At 54.4% G+C, this 24,937-nt stretch overlaps 1 protein-coding gene across 16 annotated transcripts in view; it reads right to left on the bottom strand.

Moving 5' to 3' along the window:
* NCOR2 (nuclear receptor corepressor 2) overlaps positions 1-24,937 on the bottom strand; it is a 216,809-nt gene that overhangs the window by 73,479 nt on the left and 118,393 nt on the right. For 13 of the 16 annotated variants that reach the window (XM_063086077.1, XM_063086064.1, XM_063086066.1 and 10 more), the window contains exons 10-14: positions 22,464-22,636; positions 21,436-21,529; positions 19,159-19,337; positions 15,205-15,259; positions 12,416-12,514 (exon numbers count right to left, since the gene is read on the bottom strand). In XM_063086077.1, the coding sequence (XP_062942147.1) occupies positions 12,416-12,514; positions 15,205-15,259; positions 19,159-19,337; positions 21,436-21,529; positions 22,464-22,636 (600 nt within the window). Of the gene's footprint in view, positions 1-5,307; positions 5,492-12,415; positions 12,515-15,204; positions 15,260-19,158; positions 19,338-21,435; positions 21,530-22,463; positions 22,637-24,937 lie in introns of those variants that run through there. The other 3 variants (XM_063086078.1, XM_063086079.1, XM_063086065.1) reach the window with 2 other exon arrangements.

Raw genomic sequence — 24,937 nt, 5'->3', positions numbered from 1 at the left:
AGGAAGATGAAAGGGAGAAATACCAGCGCAGCCCTGGCCTTAAAATGTGCTTTCAAGCAGGAGAGACCTGGCAGCCTTAACGACGAACATCTGCCCGGTCTCGCAGGGGTGCGTGGAGGAGGCCAATGGACTGATTTAGGGCCGCTCCTACTCACTCCTGGGAGATTTATGCAGGCAGAGGAGGCCCCAGCTAACAGCTCCCCACAGTCAGAGGCTCAATCTCATAAAGGCTTCTCTGCTGTATGGCAGCAAACACGACATCCCGCTCAACACAGGATTCACACAGACTAGGGCGCACTTCTGGTTCTCAGGCCCATCCACATACTTGCAGAACTGCACTTGCTGGATGTCACAGGCATTTGAGAGCCCTGGTTCTCAAGGCTGCACATTTGGATGGCCTGAGGAGCTCTGCAAATCCTGACACCCAGGCCACACTTCGCACCAGTGACATCAGAATCTCTGGGTGGAGTCTCAGACATCAGCATTTTCAAATTCCAGGTTATTCCAATGTGCAGCCAAGTTGGAGAACTAGTGCTTTACCAAGGGCTGGCAAACTTTTTCCATAAAGGCCAGATGGTAAATATTTTAGGCTTGGTAGGCCACATGGTCTCTGTTGCAACTACTCTGCTGTAGTGTGAAAGCAGCTATCACATACACAAGTGGACATGGCTGTGGGCCAATAAAGCTTTCTTTACAAAAGCAGATCATGGGCCGGATTTGGCCTGGGGGCCATCATTTGCCCAACCTGCTCTGGACCAATGCTACTCAACTCTGAGGGTGCACATTAATCCACTGGGATCCTGGTAAATGCAGATTCCCATTTGATGGCTCTGGGGCCAGGCCTAAGACTCCGCATTTCTTTTTTTTTTTTTTTTTGACCAGTAAGGGGATCGCAACCCTTGGCACGGTGCGGTCTGCACCACACTCAGTCAGTGAGCATAACGGCCATCCCTCTACAGGATCTGAACCCACAGGCTTGGCGCTACCAGCGCCACACTTTCCCGAGTGAGCCATGGGGCTGGCCTAGACTCCGCATTTCTAACCAGCTCACAGGGGAGACTGATGCAGCTGGTCCAAGGACCCCACTGCACAGCAAGGCCTTCGGGGTCCTAGTCTCACAAAGCATATAGGACCCTTCCCACTGACAGCAGATGACACCTGTGGAAGCCGTTCCCACAGCTTGCAGGACAGAATCAGAAAGAACTAGAAGCCTTACTCCACCATCTCAGATGATGGCAGAGCTCATGGTGGAGGTCTATCTCTCCTTTTCAGACATGTCATCAGTCAGGCCAACAATGGGCTGTGTGCCCAGAGCTTGGTAGGGAAGTCCCCCCAAACCACAGCACAACTCTGCGGAAAACCTGACTGGATCAATGGTTAGCCAGACCCATTGGTTCAAATCCCCAAGGGACCCCTGCTTGCAGAGTAATGAGTGATGAGTGCTGGACAAGCAACCTGCACCTCCGAACCTGTGCTAAAGCCCTGGACCTGGGGATGTACAGAAAACAGTCTTAATGAAAACGAATGCTTACCGAGCACAACAAACATTTGATGAGGCCTTCTCCTCATTTCATACGTGTTGGTTACTTTAATCCCCCACAAAACCCTGGTATTACCCCTGTTTTACAGATGAGAACACAAAGACACAGAGAAGTTAAGCAACTCACCCAAAGTCACACAGCATTTCCTAGCAAGACCCTACAAGCCAGGTGCTCTGCCTCCCACTCTAGGCTGGGGGATCACGGCTCCTCTCTACACCCATTTAAGCCAAACTGCACAGTTCATTCCTTCCACCAGCGTCTTATGAGACCCTAAGGGGGACACCAAGCCACAGAAAGATGCTGACCCCATCTGTACAGAACTTGATGTAGACAGGAACTATGACAGGACAGATGGAGGCTCTGGTGATGAGAAAACATTTAAAAGGCACAAGCACATCACAGATGTGGCGGCGAGGCGTCCTGACCTGCAGGGAACCAGGGATGAGGCTTTGGCAGAACAGGAAGCCTCTGAGCCATCTCTAAAGGCTTGTGGTAATGAAGGATGAGAAAAAAGGACCTATGTGGGCAAAGGCATGAGGATGTGAAAATGCCCGCTGTGCTTACCAAGTGACACACTGGGACACGGCTGGACAGCCTGGCCAGGTCTAACACCTACGCTCAGAAATATACAGGCAGCACCTAATGGTAGCGGGAGCGACTGGGAGCTTTTTTCGGAAGGTGGATAGGGTGGGTGAGCAGGGGGCGCCGTGATCCGCCTGATGTGGACAGGCAGTTCAGTAGCAAGTGGAGGGAGGGTGATGATGGATCCCAGGAATGAAAGGGAAGCCCAGCGAGATGGTAGTGCCGACCACTCAGGTAGGAGCTGTGAGTTTAATTCTTGATGAGTCCTTAAAAACATGTTACAAGACCTTTCCCACATGCAGCAACGCTGACATTGGCATAATCTCATTCATTCATTCCACAAACACTTTACTGAGCATCTACTACGTGCCAGGTGCCCCCAGAAAGTGAGTCCTAGAGAAGTATGCTCTCATTACACCCTCCATGTCTTGGCAGTTGGGGAAAAGGGATCCAGGGGCCTGAGGTTGGTGTGAATAGTTGGGTCATGGGTCAGGGGTCAAGTGCCAGGCAGAACAGAGTTTTCTATTGCTGGCAGTCCCTTCCCTAACCTGGCCTTTGCCCCTTTAATCAAGTTCCTCTGTCCCTCCTGGGGAAAATGCAGTCAGGGAACACCATCTTCGTCCAGGAGAGGCGTCTTTTTCTAAGACATACAGAGGCGTGCTGGAGCCAGCGCGTACCAGCGCATGAGAGTACACTTAAATTTCTAGCTATTTTGAAGGCCAGCTATTAAACATGGCCATTATTAAAAACTGAAACACATAACCTTATAATCAAAGGAATTATAATAAAAACAAAGGATATAAGTACTCGAAGTGCATCACTTCCTGATTATTTGACTCCATGTGGCTATTATCTATGCTCTTGAGGTTATTTCCGCCAACTGTATCCGTATGGTGGAAATGGGATATAACAGCATGCCGTGGGCATCCCTTCCCAATTCCATGTTGGTGACATCATCACGCTGGGAACCTGGAATCAGGCATGGAGGGAGTATTTATTGACACCACGGCAATTGGCATCTGCTACCAACTGGGGCCTCCCCACACAGAAAGCAGGGTGTTAAACATTTAGCAGCATTCTACTTACATATAGATGTGGGTCAATAGAACATCAGCAACATTTAACACACACTGTGCAAATCTATTCTGCCTACACAGATGTGTGGTCGTGGCAGCCAAGGCTTTGTTTTAAATCCTAAAACAGAGCCCATAAAATCTGTGGCCCTCACCACAAGGCCAGAATGATCTAGCCCCTGCCTACCTCACCCACCTCCCATAGGGCCACTGCCTCCTTGCTCAGCATTTGCCTCCCAGAAGACACCACACTTGTCCCTACCTCAGGGCCTTTGTATGTGCTGTGCCCACGGCCTGGGATGCCCTCCACCCACCTCTGCCTGGCCGGTTCCTCCTTATTGCTCACATCTAAGCCCACGTGACACCTCCTCAGAGAAGCCTGGGGGTCAGCTCCCCCAAAGCTGCCCTGCCTCACATCAGCTGCCTTCTGATCCTGGCTTGCTGTTTTGTAGCCCTTAACTGCACCTTGAAGTGTCATGCTAACTTCTTTGTGCATCGTCCATGATCCACATGGAGGTGTCAGCTTGTCTCATCCACTGCGAAGGCACTACAGGACGCACTCAGACACAGCCAGTCCCCCCAAGACAATCTGCTGCCTGTGAGCTATGGGGCCCTACCCTCTGCCGCCTGGGAACTATTTCCTGCCTCTTAGTAGCCCTGCTTGAGATGCCCCCTCCTCTTGCCACTGGAGTCCGATGGATCCACTGCCTGGTCAATGCTCACATTTTCCATCTCCTTCCATCCCTCTGATGTGGTCTGCCTCGGCTGCGGCTGGCGCAGAGCCAGTCCCCCCTGTTCTGTGTCCTGGCCAGTATGGAGGCCACATGCATCTTCTCCCAAACCAGCGACTCAGCTTCCAGGGTCCTTGGGATTTGGTCTTCTCCTGCGTCCCTCCTGGGGGTCCACCCACCAGCTGCCTTCCCTGAGAACAGCATCCCCCGGGGCATGTCTGGTCAACTGAGGGCCTGGGTAAGCCCCTGCAAGTCTCTCCCCTCTGAGCACAAAGCTGGGCAGGGAACTAGAGATATCTGCTCCTTTTAGCCCTAAATCTACACCCAAATCCTTCCCAGCCCAGCTTGCCCTCAGCAGAGTAGAAGTCGGCCACCTCTTGCAGGCCTGGGCCACCTGGCTGGATCCCCAGTCTGGAGGCCCATCATGGCTCAGCCCCAGACATGCTCACCAGGTGGGCCTGGCAGGCACAACCCAGCCTGGGGCAATTCAGCAGACTCTGGCCTGCTACAGTCCACGCCAGACTGCACCAGCCAGACCACACTGCAGAGGAAGGCCAGGCCCTGGGAACCAGCACCAGCCCACAGCAGCTGTCCCTCCCCCGCAGACCTTGCTTGGCTGGTCCCTCCCTGGAATGGCTTCCCAGTCACACTGTTCTCCGTGCAAGCTGCCCAAGCATAGGGGTTGCTGGAGTGCCACAGCAATGGGGACAAGGTCACCTGTCCCTTGGCAGGGAGCTGGGAGAGGAGAGAGATGGAAGCGGCAGTGTGGGAGAGGGAAGGGGAAGAGAAACAGAGACAGAGAGAGTATTCTAAAGACTTAGGGAGAGATGAGGAGAGAAACAGTCAAGAGACACAGACACAGGGATAAAGAGACAGAAAAAAGGGAAACAGAAGAAAAGACAGAGGAAGAGAGAAACAGACACAGAGTCATGTGTACATACACAGAGAAACAGGGAACCAGAAAGAGAGGGAGAAATGGAAACAGGAAACAGAAAGAGAGAGATCAATCTAGAGAAACACAAGGGACCTGGGGCTGAGGGGCCTGGTCAGAGGGACAGAAGTGAGGAAGTTGGACGGGGACCCAGAAACCAAAGAGCTGCAGAGAACGTGCAGGCCAGACAGCGGCGGGACGTGCAGCCTCCCCCTCCCTGGACTTCCTCCCTTGGGCTCCTGCTGGCCGGGAGGGGCAGACCAGGACACGTGGAGACCAGGACAGACTTTTCCTGTCCCCAGGTCCCGTCTCCTCAGGAACAGAAGGCAACAGGCAACACTGGCCCTCAGGAAACCCTGACCCATCCCCACAGTCCCAGCCACCCCCTCTCCTCCGTCCCCTCTCCTCTGTGGTCACATGGCCCTGGCAGATGGATGAGGAGCACTCACCCTTGAGGACACGCCCCCTCGGCTGCATGAGCCCCCCATCGCTGTGCGAGGGCCGCGGTGGGCGGGTGGCTGGCCCATGGTCACTGCTGCCACGGGTCGGGCCCTGCTGCCTGGACTAGTCAGCCTTCCATTCCCAGCTCCCCGACGATTTGCATAGTTGGGCCATCTACTGACCACAGCGTCCCTGCACTCTGGTTTTGCAATTAACTGGGATAACGTGGCCCCTCCGCCTATGAATCATGAACTATAAACCATTGTGCCGTCACCCAGTGCTTGAGCCAGCCCCCATCATGGCCTGTGATTCACCCAGGGCAGGCGGCAGGGCCGGGGAGCCCAGGAGAAGATGCTTGGGCTACAGCCCAGCCCGCACGCTCACTGGCCGCTCATGGCCAATTACAGGGGCCAGGCTCCAGGAGGTGGGGGCTTGGCCCTCTTCTACCAACGGTCAAGCATGTGGGCTCTTGTCAGGGTGGGTATGAAGGGACTGGCATTCTAAAAGTCTATGCCTAGGCCTGCATCTCCCCCTGTCAGAATACAGAGAAGCTTCCGAAAGGTGGATGGCACCCTCCACTAAAAAAGAAGGCGATCCTGCCAAATGGCCAGAGCATATCCCTTCCCTCCAGCCAACCACAGGGCTGGGCCAGCACAGCAGACACCAGGGTGGGCCTTGCTCTTTGAGGGACAGAGTGGAGGCTGCCACAGGCGCTACAGATCTGAGGGTCTGAGACCAGAGACTTCCAATGGCCAGCACTTTCAATCAAGGAGTTTTATGTTCCACTTTATAACCATCCATGTTTTTGAAACTAGCTGCTGCAATGGTGGACAAATAAACAGCTCTGGTAGAGCGTGTGCAGGGTGGGGGTGACGGACAGGGAAGGGCCAGTCACTGAGGTCCAGGTCTGGCCTGAATGCTTCAGACAGGGTAGGTGTCCCCTGAATGATGTGGTGGCGTCTCACTACATGCTGTGGTTAAGCATCTGGGCAGGTCATGACATCTATAAAGTGTAGCTTTGCAAATATGCAAATGTGAAGGCTACCTCCCTGGAGGGACAGGCCAGGTCTCCCTTCTAGAAGAAACTTGCTGCCCAGCCACGGCGAGTGCCTTTGGCTGGCAGCCTTGCAGGCAGCTACATGGCTCAGAGTGCCTTGCCCAAGTTGGGCCCTGGCCTAGGTTGTCAGAGACCAACTTGGGACCCCTCAGACAAGCCATGTAGCTCCAGTGCACCCCCACAAAGCTCGACTGCCCCCGCCGCCTTCCTGCTCCCTGCTCAGGGGCTGATCCCCAGGGCCGAGACTCTCAGTGCCCGACCCGTGCCTGGAAGCTTGGTAGAAATGCAGAGTCTCAGGCCCTGGCCCCGTGATCTGTGTTTCCACAGCCCTCACATCCCCTGAAATGCAGACCTTGGATAGGACACCCAGGACACCAGGCTGCAGCGTCTGGAGGAGGCAGGGGGTCTAAACGCCAGAGAGAGCACATGGCCCAGATGTCCCTGGAGAGTTGCTTCTTACCGCCAGTGCCAAGGGCTTCTGCTTCCCCTTCCTCTCAGAGCCCACCACGCCTCCCCTCCTTGCCTGGACTTTAGTCCCACTGAGGCAGGAGTGGCAAGGGGAGGGACATCCCCATCTCTGGGCCTGGGCTATGAACCAGCCAACTCAGGAAATGCACCTTCCACAGGCGGCACATAGAACCCATCAGGCCTGAGAAGGGCAGTTGTGCCCACTCTCCAACGCTCAAAGTCCCACCTGGTGTCTACCTCTGAGGCTGTTAATTGAGACAGTCTGGGGCGTTGAACAAGCCAGGCTCAGCTGATCCCTTCATGCCAGTCTTCTGAAGGATTATGGTCTGATTCACCTCCAAAGGTCAAGTTTTACAGCCCTGGCATGCAGTAGGCACGCTATAAATGCTCCCTGCATGAACACACACCTCTTGGGGTGAGCAGGTGGGCAACCTTGGAGAATGAGGTGGGAGGGCCCATGCGAGCAGTATCTGTTGTGCTGACAAGCCGAGCGGCCATTTGTGGCTGTCCTTAGTGACAGTGTGGCCCAGAGCCACAGGAACTGCGCCAGGACCACAGGCACCACAGCCTCTCTGCGGCCACCCACAGCAGCCTCTGTGGCCGTCGGCCACCCATGAGAGAAGGGGGACGTGCATGGGGATTGGGGCACTGAGAGAGAGTGCAGGAGAGACAGAGGGGGAGACAGAGAAGAGAAAGAGAAGGAGAGAAAGAGGAGGAGAGAGAGAGAGGGAGGGGGAGAGGGAGAGAGAGGAGAGAGAGAGAGAGGGAGAGAGAAAAGAGACAGAGAGAGAGAGAAGGAGAGAGGGACAGCCCTCAGTGACTCCCTGGAGACATATATGGTAACAGGGTGCGAAGGAGAGCCAAGAGAGACAGAAAGAGACACTTACTGGCTGCTGGCCCCAGGAACTGAGGGACAAGCAGAGGGCCGGGGACAGAGGGGGATTCTCAAGGAGAATAGAGAGGCAGACACAGGGTGGGGTGGAGGCTGAGCTCCGGACACAGGATCAGTTGGGCAGGTCCCACCTGCCACCCCCATATCAGGGGGTGCCTCCACGGCACAGATCGAGCCCGGCCCACTTGGGTCCCCCTCCTGTATCCACCCCCCTCCAAAATGGAGCCTCACAGTGAGCCCTGTCTGCCACCTTGAACTAGCAGAGTTGGCACAGACCAGAGAAGAATCCACAGGCCTACGTGATCAATTAGGGCCAGCTTCTGAAAGACTGTCTTTGTGGCGAAAAGGGGACCGCTGGGGGGCCCTCCCTTCAGCTGCAGTGGCTGAGCGTGCTGGGTTTGGATGCTGATCTGTCGCTTCACAGCAGATGCCTCTAAGTTCCTTCACTTCCCTATGCCTCCACTTGCTCATCTATAAAACGGGGATAATTACAGTACCTCTGCCACCAAGCTGTTTTGAGTTAAAACCCATCAAGCTCTCAGCATGTACTTACGGTTAGTGCTACCATTACGATCATCCTTGTCATTGCCACCACCATCACAGCAGTCAGCAGCACCCCCATCCCCATGGCACTTCAGGGCCTGGCACCCCTGAAGTTTCCACAGGGCTCCCATGTCTCCCTGGGCTCCCAATGCCCCCTACCACGCTCCAACAAATATTGTCTGAGACCACCTAAACCTTCTTTCAAAACCAGGGGCCCCAGGACGGCAGGGAGAACCTGACCCATTCTTCCATCCGAGACCTCCCCAGGCTCATCTGTTGGGAATGACCCATCACCCATCTCCCTGTGGCTGTCTGGGGAGAGAGGGGGCGATGTCCTGGCTGGAGGGAAGGGGCTGTGTTCTGGAGGGTTGGGAGAGATGCGTGAATGAATGACCCGGGACAGCAGCCAGGGAAGGAGTGCAGGGCGAGGGGGCATGTGCTCTGTGGCCTGGGATTCCTGCCTGATCCCAAGGTCCCCAAGATGCCAGGGGTGGACGCGAATGTGTGTCAGAGAGAAGGATGGGACAGAACAGCTGTCATCTGTGTCTTGGGCAGAGGGCGACGGCCCCCCAGCCCCTGGTCAGTCACCAGCCCCATCTGGCCGTTTTGGCTAAACGGAGGTAGGGTGGTGAGGTGGGGGGGGTCTCCGCTTACCCCGCCTCCCTCATTAAGAAGCTGCAGGTTCCATCCGCTGACAGTATCAGCCCACCTGGAGCCCACCTCTGCCTGCACCCACTTGTACCCTCCCAAGCCCACTCCACACCAGGCTACGGGAAAGGCCCATCCTCTTCACTGGGCGATTTATCAGCAGAGTCACAGGTTTTAGAAAACCAACCAGAGATAAAGAAGCTCAGGCTGGCTCCCGGAATTGCATCTCGAACTAACAAGACAGGGTGTGGGGCCTCAGTCTGCCATTTATTTTGCTGACACGGGGCAGAGAGAAGAGTTTTGGCTCCAAAGTCACCACTTGGGAATGTCCGCTTTATTCCATGAACTGGGCCAGCAGGTGGTGGCAAGGGCTGTGGATCTGCCTGGCAGGGAAGTTGTTCTAGGACTCAAGTGTAAATCTCCACCCCTGGCAGGGCCCGGGCCACAACAGCACCTCGGTAGCAGCCCCACTGATCAGAGGAAGGGAGGTCCCTTAAGATATGTCCCATCCCCCACGGAGAGAGATGGGCAGCTGCCATGCTTTCTTCTGTCTTTCTGGGACAGGCAGAGCAGAGGCATCAATTCTCCAGCCTGGGAGCCCCAGCCTGAGACACCAGCTTGAGAAGAGGGTGAACCTCACCAGAGAAGCCCCACAACTCCCAGGCGCTACAGATACCACAGCTAATCCTCTAGGACATCTTGGATGAAAAGAGGGGCATGCTCTCCTCTGCTGTAAAACATTCCAGAGCTTCCCCAGTGCTCCAGCCTGGCCTGACCTTTATTCCAAGTCATATAATCCTCTCTTTACCTCTCTGCAGCTTTACCACAGTCTAATCCAGTGGTCTTATACTTGGGACTGGGGACAGATTTCAAGAGCAGATATGTGTTGTTTGGCCTACATAGTACGTGGGGTTTTTTTTTTTTTTTTCCTTTCTTTTTTTTAATGCTACTTAAGATTTAATAATCAGGAAATTTCATATAAAACCAGACTTCTAGCTCATCAGCAAAAACCAGGAGATTTGGCAATTCAGGGCCACGTGGCCAAGAATCAGCTGGAGCTGAGTTGGGACACAAGCTCTCCGGTGAGCCACAGGCCTCATCATTCCCTATTGCCTCCCATGGACACTAAAGTCAAGTGTGAGCTACCATTTACCACCGAGTTTTCACTTCTATTTCCCACAGGGTAAAGAAACATTTCTATTTATCCAGCAAGAGAAAGAAGGTCCCATGAATTTCTCCCATTTCTTCATTCATTTAAGGTCCTGGAAGGGACGGGGACCTCTCTTCCAAAGACTCTGGGATCTCTGCTGTTCCTGAAGATGCCACGCTCTCTCTCATGTCCCCATGCCTTTGCACCAGCTGTTCCCTCTGCCCAGGACACCACAGCTCCACCCCTGTCCACCAAAGTGGCTGCTCCTCAGCCTCATCTTTGGGGCCCTTTACTCCGAGTCTTCAAGGACCTTCCCCAGCCCCATTCCTGTTGGGCAGGCTTAGCCTCTTCGGGAGACCTATGCCTGCTCTACACAACCAGCATGGAGCCCCCAATGCCCAGCGCACATACATGTCCCTGAACAGATGAGTCTACAAACAGGGCACTCATGCCACAGAGTGAATGGCCAGGCACCCAGGACAGGAGGAGCAGGGCACTCACAGCCCCGGCCCCAGGGATACTCCCCTTCCTAAAATGATATCAACACACAGTCTTTCTGCCTCCCTCTGTGCATATATGGCTCTCAGCACAGGGGGAGGAGATGGGCCCTCTCCTTTTCAGAGCCTCTAGCCCAACCACCAGGAAGCACCCCTGCCATGAGCATACCCTCGGCGCCCCCACAAAGGCAGTGGGAGGGGGACATGGAAGACTAGCAAGAGAACTGGCATACAGTGGGTACTCAACAAGTACTTGATGACATTTTCCAAATACATCTAAAGGCCTTTAGCTCCCCTTCTATTTGCCACAATCCCCACCACTCCCTATCGCCTCTTACACCTCAGCATATTCATGTTCCCTAATGGCATTTATTTGACCTTTTGCTTCTTAGTCTAGAAAATTCCTCAATGCACTTAAATTTCTAAAACATCTTGGGAATTACACAGTTCCATGCCACTAAGCCTTGGTTTTACACATCTATCAGAAGGGCAAGTGGGCAGCCAACTGTGGCTACATAAAATGAGACAGGAAAACCCTATCCGCAAACCAAATGCAGCCACCCTCCAATGATCTGGGTAGACAAGTCAATCCCAGTCATTTCAGCCTGATGTTCAGAATGCAGCAAGGGTGGTTTACTCCCCTGTCCACAGATCTCTTCCCTAACTAGATTTTGCTTAGGCTAACAGGAGAGTGGTAATTTCACAGTGGACACTGCGACAGGACCCCACTGGTGATGGCTGACCCTGACGCCCTAAGGGTGCTGACCTCTGTCAGCCTGGGAAAGGGAGGGTGGGCGGGCAACCCTGGGGAGTCGGGGGCTAGAGGGTGCCAATGTCAGGGAGCACCAACCTAAGAAAACTGCAGGGTCCTACCATCCCAGCTTGTGCTGCTCCTGGCCTTTGTCACTCTCCCCTGGGGTCACCAGGCCACGGAGGCCCTCAGAGAGGAAAAGCCTCAGTGGGTGTAATCCAGCATCAAACAGAAGCACCCACCCTAAATCCTGGGAGGAGGCGGTCCCAGCATCTGCTCTGAGCTGATCCTCAGCAGCCCAGCAGCAAAACCAATCCATCCCTTTCACTCTATCTCCCGAACACCAAGTACCCAGGATCCCCTTTCAACTGTGTTCTCCCGAGCCCATCATCTCTACCATTATTTACTGAGTATTTCTTCAAACCAACTCCTTTTTCCTCTAACTCAGAGGTCAGCAAACTTTTCTATAAAGGGCCAGAGAGTAAATATTTTAGGCTTTGCAGGCCATACAGTTTCTGTCACTATTGCTTAACTCTGTAGCTGTAGCATTAAAGCTGCCATGGTAACATGCAGACGAATGGCCGTGGCTGTGTTCCAATAAAACTTTATTCACAAAAACAGGTGTCAGGCTGGACTTAGCCCACAGTTTGCCAACTTCTGCCCTCATGTAAATAATACTTCAGTCTCATCCTAAGCAATGATGTCTGAAAAACGGTAGGTTGAGGTAGTAGATACTTTTCCTTTCAAATATGCATTAAAATAAACACACAAAACTATTGAAATTTAAAATACGTTAAGTTTGTGGACCACCCCAAGTCATCCTGGGAAACCCTTGCTTTGAAAATGTGGCCCTTTAAGCACAGAGACCAAGGATCAACCAGCCAGGAATTCTGGAATTTTCCAGGCTGAGAATGCAAGTGGCCACTTCTCCCCAGCTCTCTTCTCTGCTGCTGGGGGAGCTTACCACAGCCAGGCAAGGCGAACAGCCCCAGAGAGGGTCTGTACTGAGGGAGCCAGCTCCTGAGCAACATCAGCGTGGAGATGGTTACTGCCAATCATGTGGGATGCTGACCACCAAGCGAGGATGCCTAACCCCACCCCGCTTCTCACCTGGCTCTTGCCGCGGCGCCGATAGCTCCGCCTCACCAGGCTCTTATAGTTCTCATTCTTCTTGGTCAGGTAGTAATAGAGGACACACTCAGCCACCGTCTGCGAGACAAAGAGAAGAACACTGAGGAGTGGACAGTGTGGGTGTTCAGAGCAAGGAGCCAAGAGCCAGCAGGTCTGCGTTCAAATCCTGGCTCCTCCACATACCAGCTGGGTGACCTTGGGCAGGTTTCCTAACCTCTGTGTCTCAGTTTTCTCATCTGTAAAATGGGAATGCTAATAGTACATCACAGGGCCGGCCCGTGGCTCACTCGGTAGAGTGCGGTGCTGATAGCGCCAAGGCCCCGGGTTCGGATCCCATATACGGATGGCCGGTTCGCTCACTGGCTGAGCGTGGTGCTGACAACACCAAGTCAAGGGTTAAGATCCCCTTACCGGTCATCTTTTAAAAAAAAATAAAAAAATAAAAAAATAAAAAAAAAATAATAGTACATCACAGAGTTGTGAAGATCAGGTAAATTAATATGCATGCAAAGTATTAGGACAATGTCCCGCACAGAGTAAACACTATAGAAGTGTTGCCTGTTACTACTATCACTGTTGCTGCTGCTGTTAATGGTATTGATGACATAATTATATGCCATCCTCAGTCCTGATGAAAAACAAGGACTCCAGCACATGGCTGGGCAAATGCAAAGCCTTCCCCAAACCCAGGTGTGTAGTCCTTCCTCTCATTTGAGCCTCCTCTTCCCTAGTATTTGGGGTTCCAAACAACCTGTTCCAAGCTTTGTGCCACAGGACTAACCCATGTCCCCATGTGACTCTTCAAGGTTTACTTCTTTCTTGGCCATGGCCTTTTCCAAGTGGATATGGGTCTGAATGCTGGTACTGCTGCCAGCTGGGTGAGTGACCAGACCTCCCTGAACCCCCACTGCCTCCTTGTCCACATGGGACTAATAAGAGTGGCACCCTCAGAAACCAATGCCATGAGTCCCCACCTGCAGGCACAAAGCCTGGCTCCAGGCGGCAGTCCGCTAATGCTGGCAGCCTTCTCTAATAGGATATAAAATGTTTCCAGGATGTTCGAGCCAGTGCCAAGCCAGGAACCGCTGTGAGGGGCATTCCATGAGGCCTGTCTAATGCAGAGGTGGGCTGGGCCTCTACCCTCCAACTGCCCTAAACAAAAAGCCACCAGAAACACACCACTAACAGAGGCTGCTCTTAGGCAGCCCCCAGCAAGGCTAAACCTGGCCCACTACCATGACCTACAGTTGAGAAACACGTTTTATAATCAGATGCCACTATTTGCAAACCAGGTGATGTGGGTGCCCGACTTATCCTTGAACAACTCAGGAGAGCTGCTTCCTGTACTGAGCAAGGACAGGCTGACCCTGCAGCCGGCATAGGCTGGCCGTGCACCTGGCTCCCCACCCGGCCCACTCACTGTCAAAACCCGCCTGTCCTGCCGGCCTCTCACTCGGCACCTGCTCCTCCAGACCCTTCTGGAAGCTCTATTTAAGTCTCATCCTGGGCCACCTCTTAGCCAGAGAACACCATAAAGTTCTCTCCAGAGTAGGGACTTCTGATCCCCTCGATCCCAAACAGGATTACTCAATTACCAAATTCTGAAATGCCCTGCCTCCATCTCAGGGAGCCCTATCGTGGAGTCGGCTGGGCTGGCCACACCCTTCGGGAGACGGCGTCACTAACTCAGAAGACAGGCTATTTATAGGGCTCATTGCTCCACACTGGTTTTTCAGGCACGGAGAGATTTTTTCCCCTTACGCAGGCCCATCTCCCTCCTTCTATGGTTATCATCTCATTAGGGGCAGACATAGGAACAACTGTTATCCTTTAAAAGAACCGCCTGGATCCTGTACCCGGCCTCCCTCCCACAATCAGGAATCCTGAGGCCTCCACTAGGGGTTCAATAAGCTGGAAACTTTTGACTCAGGAGAATGCTGTTGGAAGTACACACATGGCAGCCCCCAGAAAGTGAACCACTGCTGGGGGCCCTTCTCACGCCCTCCCATGATGCTGCGGGGCTCCAAGGGCACAGCCTTGTCCACTCACGACATCTCCTCCCCCACCCATGGTCTCTCCGGGCACTGCTCAGCCAGCCTTAGGGGTGTCCAAGGAGGGGCTTTACCATTATCTGGAGATGCTTTCATCTACCTGCCAATGGGAGCCAGAGCGAAAAGGGGGGCCACCAAGGCTTGGGTGTGAAGGGCAAGATGGGGTTCAAGAGTCAGTTCTATGCGAACGTTTGTCCAAAGGGGATGGGGACTTGCCAGCCACATGCCTGGCTTGGCCTCAGGGGCATTAGAAAGCACACACTGACCATCAGAGGGACCTAGAAAGGTCACTTCATCCAGTCCCCTGGAAGCATGCCATTCTTGGCCACAAAGCCTTAATTGGGATGCTAGGCTTCCCACGCCCATCACCAATTTGCCAGACGCTTGCTGGCACATCTGAGGAGCTGGCAGGAGAGCCGGCACACGGGGCTGGGGGAAGCCTGTCTGGTCCCCAGCTCTCCTGGGTTTCCCAGCCACTCAGGAACCTGACGCTCCTCCCCCAAGGGCCCGGGAGGCCGGGGCGGGGCCTGTGCGCTTCTCCCAGAAGGGAAGAAGCAGGGGAAGGACTTCCAGAGGCAGCTGGAGCGAGGGGCCAAGCAGGCAGAGGCCTCCTGGGCAGGGAGGGAGGGTCCCCTACCCCAAGCCCAAGCAGAAGTGCCTACGGAAGTGGATGCCAGAGGGGCACGGGGTGGCTGCTGGCGGTGGGCAGCGACTCACCTTCCTCTCCAAGAACGACGCGATCAGGCCAAAGTTCTTGGGATGCTGCATGAACCTGCGGGAAGGGAAGGGTGGACGTGAGACACAGCCGAGGGGGGCTTCCCTTTGGGCCGGCCGGACGGTCGGCAAGCTGCTGGGCGCTCGCCACCTCCACAGGCCCGGCCTGACGGGCACCGCCCCACTCGGAGCAATTAAGCCCAGGGGGGTGTGGGAAGGGCTGCGGCGGGCGGGGTGGGGACCCAGGGGTAAGAGAGGGCGTTCCTTGGAGTGAGTCACTGGCTTTAGCGCCTTTGAAAATATATTTGTTTGTCCTGCTGGAGGCGGCTTCCAGGAAAAATGAGGACATTACATGCAGCTCTTTGGTGGGGTTCCCCCCCTTTTAAAATCTGCTTTTGTTTCTCTCTCCAGCTGGGTCTGGGAAGCTGGGCCTCGCCCGGCCCACACAGGGCCTGCTTGGGAACACAGTGGGGCCCCTACCAACGAGGTTGCAGCCTGCTGGGCTGCTGGGCCTCCCCGGGAGAGGTGGGAGCAGAGGCTCCAAGTGCCCGTGGGGAGGCGGGGAGGCCAGCCAAGGAGTCGGCAAGAATGGACTTAAGCTGACAGGGGTGGCGGGGCGTTGGCGCCATACCAACTGGCTTCCTGCGGAGCCAGGAGGATTACTGGGAAACCGCTCGGCCAGGCTGAAATGTCAGGGCAAAGGAGCAGGCAGCCAGCAGGGGCGGGGATGTGGGTCATGGCCTGCTCGGGCCCCAGGGATGCTGGGTGGAGTCACTGGCTCCAGTGTCCCCACGACGTGCCACCACCCCATGGCCTTGCTTGGGGACAGCAGTGGCTGCTAGCAAGGCCAGGGCCGTGGGTGTCCACCCAAGGTGCTTGTCCTGCTTGGCCCTCCAGATGGCTGGGCAGGGGTCCAGGGGTCGCTCCCCTGCTCCCCAGCCAGACACTGAATCCGGAATGGCCTCTTCTCTCTTCCTGGAGGACGCGGCCCAGCACAGAGTGGCAGGCTTCCCTGACCTGAGGTCCCGCCTAAAGCAGCTGGCAGAGCTGGTGCTGTCCTAAAACCTTCTTTTCCAGACATAGAATCCTGCCCTTCCCCTCCCTTTCCTTGTCCTAGTGACATTTCCTCCCACCCAAATCTCTTCCACGGGTTTCCCAGGCAGATATGGGTTTCCCAGGCAGATATGGGGGCACCAAGAGACCACGAATTAAACTAGGTCACCCACCCACCCCCAACCCTTGCCTGCATCCCCTGCAACAGGCACCTCATGACAGCTGAATGAGGGAGGCACTGCTGCCATACCCATTTTACAGGTGAGGAAACTGAGGCTCAGAAAGGGGTGGCTTGCTGGAGGTCGAACCACCTGTGTGGTGGAGCTCCACGTCATCTACACATGATTTTCAAAGGCTCTGATTTCCATTTGCTATCGATTCCTCTGCAAATGAGACCTCAAACCGAAACCATACTCCTTAAGAGACACATGAACTGCCAAGCCACTCCTCACACAGGACCCCAGCTAAGCCAGCCCTACAGGCCAGCAGACACCAGCCCTGCCTGGGCCCCCGTTTGTCAGCTACCGAATCAATAGAGTAAGAAATCATTAGGCCTGAAGAACAACATGAAATCTCCAGAAAGGTTGAAGACACAGCAATCAACCCAGAAACAACTCTTTCTATTTCTTTTAGAAAACATAAAAAAGTTAAAATATCAAATATACCAGGAGGAATTTAAATAGCTAATGCAACAGTAATTCTTAGCATCTGTCACTATCCTGCTGTCACCTCCCTGGTTTAAAATTGTAAAATAAGGGCTGGCCAGTTAGCTCGGTTGGTTAGAGCACAGTGTTCTAATACCAAGGTCAAGGGTTCAGATTCTGTCCAAAAAAAAAATCTCATAACATTGTATGATACATTACAATGGAACCTGATTGGACAGGAGAACGTTATGTCCGCTATCATGGGGACCTAGGCACGTGCCACGAAGTAACAGGGTTTTTCTGTCCCCAAGCAATAAAACCCAAGCATGCCATGGGAACCACTCCCCAAAGTGTCGTTTCCTACTGACGACTGCAGGATCAGTGCTATGGACACCCAAGGGCTCATTATATCATCCCTCCTTTTTTATGTGTGTTTTAAAATTTTCATAATTAAGGGCCGGCCCATGGCTCACTTGGGAGAGTGTGGTGCTGATAACACCAAGGCCACGGGTTTGGATCCCTATATACGGATGGCCGGTTGCTCACTTGGGAGAGCGTGGTGCTGACAACACCAAGTCAGGGGTTAAGATCCCCTTACTGGTCATCTTTTAAAAAAAAATAAATAAATAATAAAATAAAATTTCCATAATTAAAAGCTATTCTTAAAAAATGTTATTTTCCACCTAAGACCCTCTCGGATCGCCCCTCATGTTGGATCCAAGTCCTGGTATCTGCACCAGCTCATCCCACCCTAGCCTTGCCCAGAACCCTGGGTCACCACAGCCCATGGGCCCCACCTGGCACTTTGTCAAACACTCCTCCCTGATGCCCCAGCCAGAGCAGAGACAACCCCAGTCCTCGGGCTTAGGCCCCAGCAGGTGGCTTTGCTACTGACAAGGCCTTCTCCAGAGGGGAAGGCAGTGGCTCAGCAGCTGAGCCTGTGGGGACAGATTAAAAGTCTGGTCCCAACGTGCCCTCCTGGCCAAGCACTGTCTGTGCCTCAGTTTCCCACTCTCCTGCTTCATGGGGCTCCTGGGTCTTGAGGAGGCTCTAAGACCTGGGGAGGGAGCCCAGCCTATAGGTGGCAGTCATTACAACATACTGTCTCCAGGGTGAGGTGGCTCAGCAGGACCAGACATGGGGACCCACCATCTCCTCTGGGGATCCTCGACCAGGAAGGGAGGGTCTCCTTTTGCCTGGATGTCACATCCCAGGTCCTCACCATGAAGGGTGGTCCCTCAGACACAACTCTTCAGTTTTGGGGGGGATGGGGTCTTTCTCCACCTGGAAGCTCCACACTTGTCTCCCCCAAACACTGTGTCACTTAAGATCTCCCCAAAGCTTCACCTCTTAGTACCTAACTCTTGTCTCTGCTTTCCAAAGCCCCCTGCTCCCTGGATCCCTCCTCCTACCCCACACAGCCTCTCCATTCCAGCTGAGGGAGTCTGAACCCTACCTCTACTGCATGCAAGCTGTGTGGCCTTTGCTAAACGTCTTCACCTCTCTGGGCCTCTGTTTTGTCACCTGTGTAATGGGGACAGCCTGGCTGGGCTGTTCGGAGGGATAAGAGGGACAAACATACAAAGCGTAGAAAATACTGGCACTGCACCTGGGATCAAGGAGCTGCTCAACAAATTGCCACCTTTTTTTTGTTTTTGTTTTTCAAGAGAAAACCAAAAAGCCATTGGCCAGCCTCAGATCCCTGCCCAGGACTGCGGCCCAGCCTCTAAGATCCTCCTGCCTTGTTCATCCGTTTCCCATGAGGCTGCCTTTGCACTTTGTACTGGGTCGAACAGTGTCACCCTCAAATCCATTGTCTAGCCAGAACCTCAGAATGTGACCTTATTTGGAAATAGGGTCTTTACAGATATAGTTAGTTAAGATGAGGTCATACTGGAATAGGGCAGACCCTAAATTCAATACGACTGGTGACCTTATAAGAGGAGAGAAACACACACAAAAACATCACGTGAGACCAAGGCAGAGAATTGGAGTGATTCATCTACATGCCAAGGAATGCCAGGGAATGCTGGTGGTCACCAGAAACCAGGAGAGGAACCTGGAACAGACAGATGCTCTTTCACTTCTTCCAGAAGCAGCCAACCCTGCTGACACCTTGATTTGGACTTCTGGTCTCCAAAACCATGAGGAACGAACTAAATTCCTATTGTTTTAAGCAACACAGCATGTGGTCATGAGTTGCAGCAGCCCCTGGAGAGCTTTCGGGTTTCTCAGCCAGGCCAGGCAAGGGAGGACTCACTTCTCCCGGAAGGTCTCCTTCTCCTGCTCGCTCCACATGTTCATGACCTGGCGGTCTTTGTACACCTTCATGGGGTCGTCCATGAGCCCATTCATGTTGATGAACTTGATCCGCTGTTGGTCGGCATCATATAACATGGGTGGGATCACAGCCAGCTGGCGCATCTGCTTCTCCAGGTTCTGGAAGGAAATGCAAGAGGCAGAGGGCAGGGTCAGGGTGAGCAGGCTGCGGCAGGAGCGGAGGAGGGACTCCCGCTGGTGCTGGAGACGTAGGTGAGGTGCAGAGGGTACAGATTCTCTCAGCCAGAGCGGGAATATTTGAAACCAAAGAGAAAGAGAATGATGAGTTAAAAAATAATAAGAACTCGTGTTGGGGGAGAAAGAATTTAAAGGTAGCCCAGACAGGTTTATGGTGGGCAGGGCTGTAAATTAAATGCAGAGAGCAGCAGCCGCCTTATCTACGGGAGGGGAGCAATGAATCTTCCCTTTGGAAATGTAAAGGCCATAAAACACTACAGGAAAGAGGTTCAACCCAGCTGGGCCAAACTCGCTCGGGGAACATGCCCTGCCACCCAGGATCAGAGGGCAAGTGGGGGGGCCCTCGGGGTAGGCAGGGAGGTGGTGGCAGCCCAGGGGCATGAAGACAAGTCGGTGGAGAGTCTGGTGAGACTACAGAACCATTCCCCACCCATCTCCTCCCCCAAGCCTTGGCATCCAGCTCTAGGATCAAGCCCGCCCAGCCCCACACATGACAGGAGTCAGGGGGCTTGTTCCTAATGCATCGGGGTGTCTCTTAAGAGGCTCTGAGCCGCCACTCAGCTGGGCTCACTTCCCCAAATCTCTGCAGCCAGCCAATTACTGGTGATTAATTACCCGTCTCTGGAGGCAGGTGAGGGCTTAGCATGGCCAAGGTCAGCTAGTTCAAACCAGCCGGCTGCCCAGCTGCCTACATCCAACCTCTTCAGTCAGTGTGAGGACTCCCAGCAGGGCACGGTCAGGGGCACAGCTCCAACCCCCAGCTGGGAGAGGAGCCTCTCCCCTCCGAGACCCAAGTCTCCCCAGCACGTGGCGCAGCCCTCCAGTCCATCACCTCCGACCTCCCCTGGCTGTCCCCAGAGCCGCAGTAAGGGCAGAACCCCAGGCCTGGTCACAGGCAGCCAGACCCCCTGCTCTTCCCTTCTGGCTTTTTACTAGGTGTTTGCTGTCTGCTCTGTCCAGTGTGGGAGCCGCTAACCAAGAGTCACTACTGAGCACTTGAAATGGGCTTAGTGCGACTGAGAAATTGAATTTTTAATTTTATTTCATTTTAATGAATTTCAATTTAAATAGCCACGGGTAGCTCAGCTGTACTGAGCTGGAGCTACAATAACCTCTCATTTGAATGGACGAAAGCTCTCCTTGGACGAAAAGTCCCCAGGGAAGAAGAAACATGCCCCCCTCCATGTGTGGCTCTCTCATGTCTACCATGGTGTTGGGAACATGGGGGTGGTGAATGTCATATTGGATGCTGGACCCATAGACCTGCAGGGGGGGGAGGGGAGACAGGCTGGTACCAACCCCTTCCCCAGGAGAAAAATGCCTCGTCTCTGCTTCCTGGCCATTTCTGCACCCACACCCCTATGACCACAGCCAGGGACACTTAGGCTGACTCTCCAGGTGTCCAGGCACCCCTGGGGAGGCCCCAGGGGAAACAGAGGCCATGCTGAGCAGGAGGGCTGAGGTTCCTGTGAGAAGATCCCAGCGGGGTAGTGGGATGGGAATTCTCCATCTGCCCCTGGCATGCTGTCCCAAGCCCCCCAGCCCGCCAGGTTCTGGACCCGGGAGGTTGACCCTAGAGACTGCATCTTTCAGGCACTCCTGCCCACTGACTGCTGCGTGGGCTCAGCCAATGGTAAGTGAGGAAAGGAGGCAGGAGGTGGGAGGAGCAAGAGGTAGGGTCCTCAACCCTCAGCTCCCTCCTCACTGTGATGTCCAGGATCCATCCAACAGCGGGCAGTGGCTGTGACCCTCCCTGGTCTGCTGCCAGGTGGCCCTTCCTCCATGGCCCCATTAACACCCATCTCTCCACTCACCCCTTCAGGCCCTGGGACAGGTTATGGCTTCCCACGACTCCCAGTCCTGAGTGACTTGATATCCCATGTTGGTTCTGCCCATGCTTCCATAACACACCCCTTAATTTAAACCATCCTGGGTGAATTCTGTTTCCTGCTGGACCCTCCCCCTGCAGCAAGGTGTGTGGGAAGTGGAGTTGAGGCTGGAGTCAGGGCCACGGACTTACCTCCTGCTCCGAGAGGCCATCGATGATCTCAGACACCTCGTGCTCACTGCGGGCAGCCGACATGGAGAGCCCACTGCCACGCTGGCCCACCCTGCTGGGGACCAAAGGGACATACTCAGGACCATCCCCTAGGCAGCTAGGGATGCTCAGCCGGCACCTGAACCTACAACTTCCCCAGAGGTGGAATTCGGGTGAGCAGGGAGGTGGCAGAGGGGCTGGGCCTCCCACCCGCATGGCTAGCCCTAGGCAAAGAGGTCCAGGGGAGGACATGAAGCCCCCTCCCCAACCCAGGAATGGCAAATCCTGAGAACTTGTAGGGGCTCAGCCCCTTCATTTTTCCTAAGGCACCCTGAAAAGCCCAGCCACAAAAATCTGGGTTCAAATCCTAGCTCTATCTTTTTGGCCCTGTGACCATGTGTTACTCTCTGTGCCTCAGTTTCCTCCCCTGTAATATGGGGACAAAAATGTAACAACCAGCTCCCTGGGCCTGTTATGAGAAATTCAATGAGATATAGACCGTGAGGTGTTCGGTAAAGAGTAAAAGTGTTTATTATTATCACTAATGAACCATTACCTGGTCTACGTAGCAAAAGAAAAAATGACATTGAAACCACGTCTTCCTGTCACCAAGCACCTCCCTGCATAGGATCTCACTCGATCCTCACAGCCACCATATGAGACTGGAACCTGATCCTGGTTTCCAAGCCAGGTCACTACCCTTTTATAGCACACCAGGGGTCTCAAATTTGACTGCCTTCAGGGGCTGTGCAAGCACAAGCTCCTGGCACACTGGAAGGAGTGCTTGTCCCACCAAAATGTGTATAAGTTCCAAATAAGCGTGATGCCAAGCAGGCTCTAAGTGACACATCCAAGGGCCTAATGTAGCCCCTGGGCCACCAGTTTGAGACCCTGCTGTGCTTTAGTGTTTCAGATGGGCCTGGCCTCCTCTGCTGGGGGTGTCTCAGCTGACCAGGTCCCCGATATGTCTCAAGGGGGTGGGGGCGGGAGGATGGCTGTGCCTGGCTCACCTCTGCACACGCTCCTGCAGCTCCCGCTGCTTGCGGATCTCGGGGAACTGCTTCTCGTAGTACTCGCGCACCTTGCTCTCCTTGGCCCGCCGCCGGGGGTTGTTCTCAATGCGTTCCACTTTCTTCTCCCAGGCCTCCATGAGCTGGTCATAGCGCTGGCAGAACTTTTGCTCCTGGAGGTGACAAGAGAGCGGGCACTGGTGGAGCAGCTCCACCACCCAGATGCCCAGCTGCCCCGCATCCCACACCCAGCCACTCTGCACTCTCACAGGCAGAAAGACGACAGACAGACACACAGAGACATACAACACACGCCGTCACACAGGCAGACAACAGACAGACAGACACACATGGTCATATAGGCAGACAGAAGACAGGTAGACATATACATAGTCACAGGCAGACAGATGGCAGACAGTCACAGAGGCAAATGACAGACATACAGGCAGACAGGACACACACAAACACACACACACACACAAGTGGTCACAGGGAGACACAGGGCAGACCTGGGCCCTAAAGAGAAGCCCCAGGCTTCCTGTGAGTGACGTGGCCACCTTCCTTCCTGGTGAACCAGCCTCCCAGTCCTGGCCCATTCAAGAGGATACAGAAGCCACCAGCCACACATGACTGTTAAACTTAAATCACATAAAATCAAATAAAATTTTAAATTCAGATCCCTAGTCTACCAGACATATTCTAGCACTCGGCAGCAATAGGTGGCTGGGGCTACCACCTGCAGTGGACAGCACAAAGACCATCTCTGCTGTCACAATAAGTTGTACTGGGCAGTGCAGCCCTGTGTCTGCCAGGCCCACAGAGGGGCGCTCTCTGAAAAGCATTGCTTTCTGAGCAGCTCCTCATTCCCCAGCCTCAGGCTCAGCCACGCTTCCCAACCCCAAGGACTGGGTGTAAGGACTGGAACAGCTCCTGGAGAGGAGGCTGTGCCCTACAGAAGTCCTTCTCCACATCTAACCACACTGATGCCTGCTGCATGTCCTTGGAGAAAAGACCCGAAACCAGCCCAGAATGTAGCTGCCTGGCTTACTCATCTCCAAGATGACATGAGCCTCGAGCAGGCAGGGAGTGTCTGGTCACCCGTGCGACACCAGTCACCCCATCTCTAACAGCTGCAGTGGACAGATGGCGTGGTCTGGAGTTTCCCTGAACACCCACTTGACACTTCAGAGTAATCAGAAAACTCCTCTCTGGTCCTGGTGCCCAGAAATCCCACCTGTCCCGGATTTCAGCCTCTGACCAAGGGCAACCTTTGATCTCCATCCTCGATAAACCCAGCAGCACAATGGTCCCCAAGAGGTGGTCAGGCTGGTATTGAGGGAGCGCAGGACTTGACCCCATGTGTATGGGCTGTTCCAAGAACCCGCTGGAGACCAAGATTCAGTTCCAGTGACAGACAATGGCCACATCAGCCACCAGCCAGGGATGGGGAACAACAGAGCCAGCCCACGCCACATCCCAACTGGGCCAGAGAGGATCCAGTCTGATGGGTGAGTTCAAGAAAATGTGTCAGCTGAAGAAAAGGTAAAAGTTCACAACACAGCCAGCCAAGGGAAAAAACGCAGTTACTGGTGAGGACCAGCAAGAACCACTGATCAGCCCGGCTTCGGCCCACCATGAGTCCCACAGACCACACGTCCCAGCTCTGCCGGGGGCCCTTGTGGAGAGCAGGTGGAACAAAAGGACCTCCACGCATGTGCCACGACCCCAGGCCTGAGCAGCTCCTGAGGAGGAGGCTCTGCTGTCTGCCCAGGACAAGGAAATCCCCACTCCAGGTCTAACCACAATGCGGCCTGCTGTAGTCTGTGCCTATGTCCACTGCGCTGGGTGTGCACTCAGTCCACTGGGCACCTGGGGACAGTGCAACACTGCAGGAGGCACCAGCCTGTCCCCAGGGCAGCAGTGACACTGCTCTAGGGGGTGGACCCGCTGGCCAGAGGAGGAAGCAGATCTCTCCATCTCTCTCTTCCTCTCTCACACACACACCTCCCCTCCCCACTGGAGGCCAGTGTTGCCAGTCTGCGGGGTGCTGGGACCAGAGTCTGCCAAGGAGAAGGCGCAAGATGGACTTGCCCCTGGGCCCACAGTTTGTGTGTCTCATGGAGCCAACCGGGCCTCCTGAGGGGCTGAGCTCAGCCTCCCAGGGAGAGAGACAAGGTCGGCCTGGGCAGGGAGGCAGGGACGAGGCAGGGATCCATGTTGGTGCCGAGCATCCCTTGGCAAGGAAAGGCAGGCCCCAGTGACCTGCTGAGGAGGTCCTCCAGTCGGACTGAGGGCTGAGGCACCCTCTTGACCAAGTCGCCTTCCCAGGCCTTGCTGAAAACAATGAAGTCAAGGGCTTTGGGCTTATTCTATAACAAGAATGAGACAATTCCAAATTCACTCCCTATCACAGCCGCTCTCCCCATCACAGCCTCTGTAGGTTCTGAATACATTTTACAAGGGCCTCTCCTTAG

The sequence above is a fragment of the Cynocephalus volans genome, chromosome 2 (genome assembly GCF_027409185.1).
Source record: "Cynocephalus volans isolate mCynVol1 chromosome 2, mCynVol1.pri, whole genome shotgun sequence".
Taxonomy (NCBI): domain Eukaryota; kingdom Metazoa; phylum Chordata; class Mammalia; order Dermoptera; family Cynocephalidae; genus Cynocephalus; species Cynocephalus volans.
This window is presented reverse-complemented; position numbering and strand designations above follow the sequence as displayed.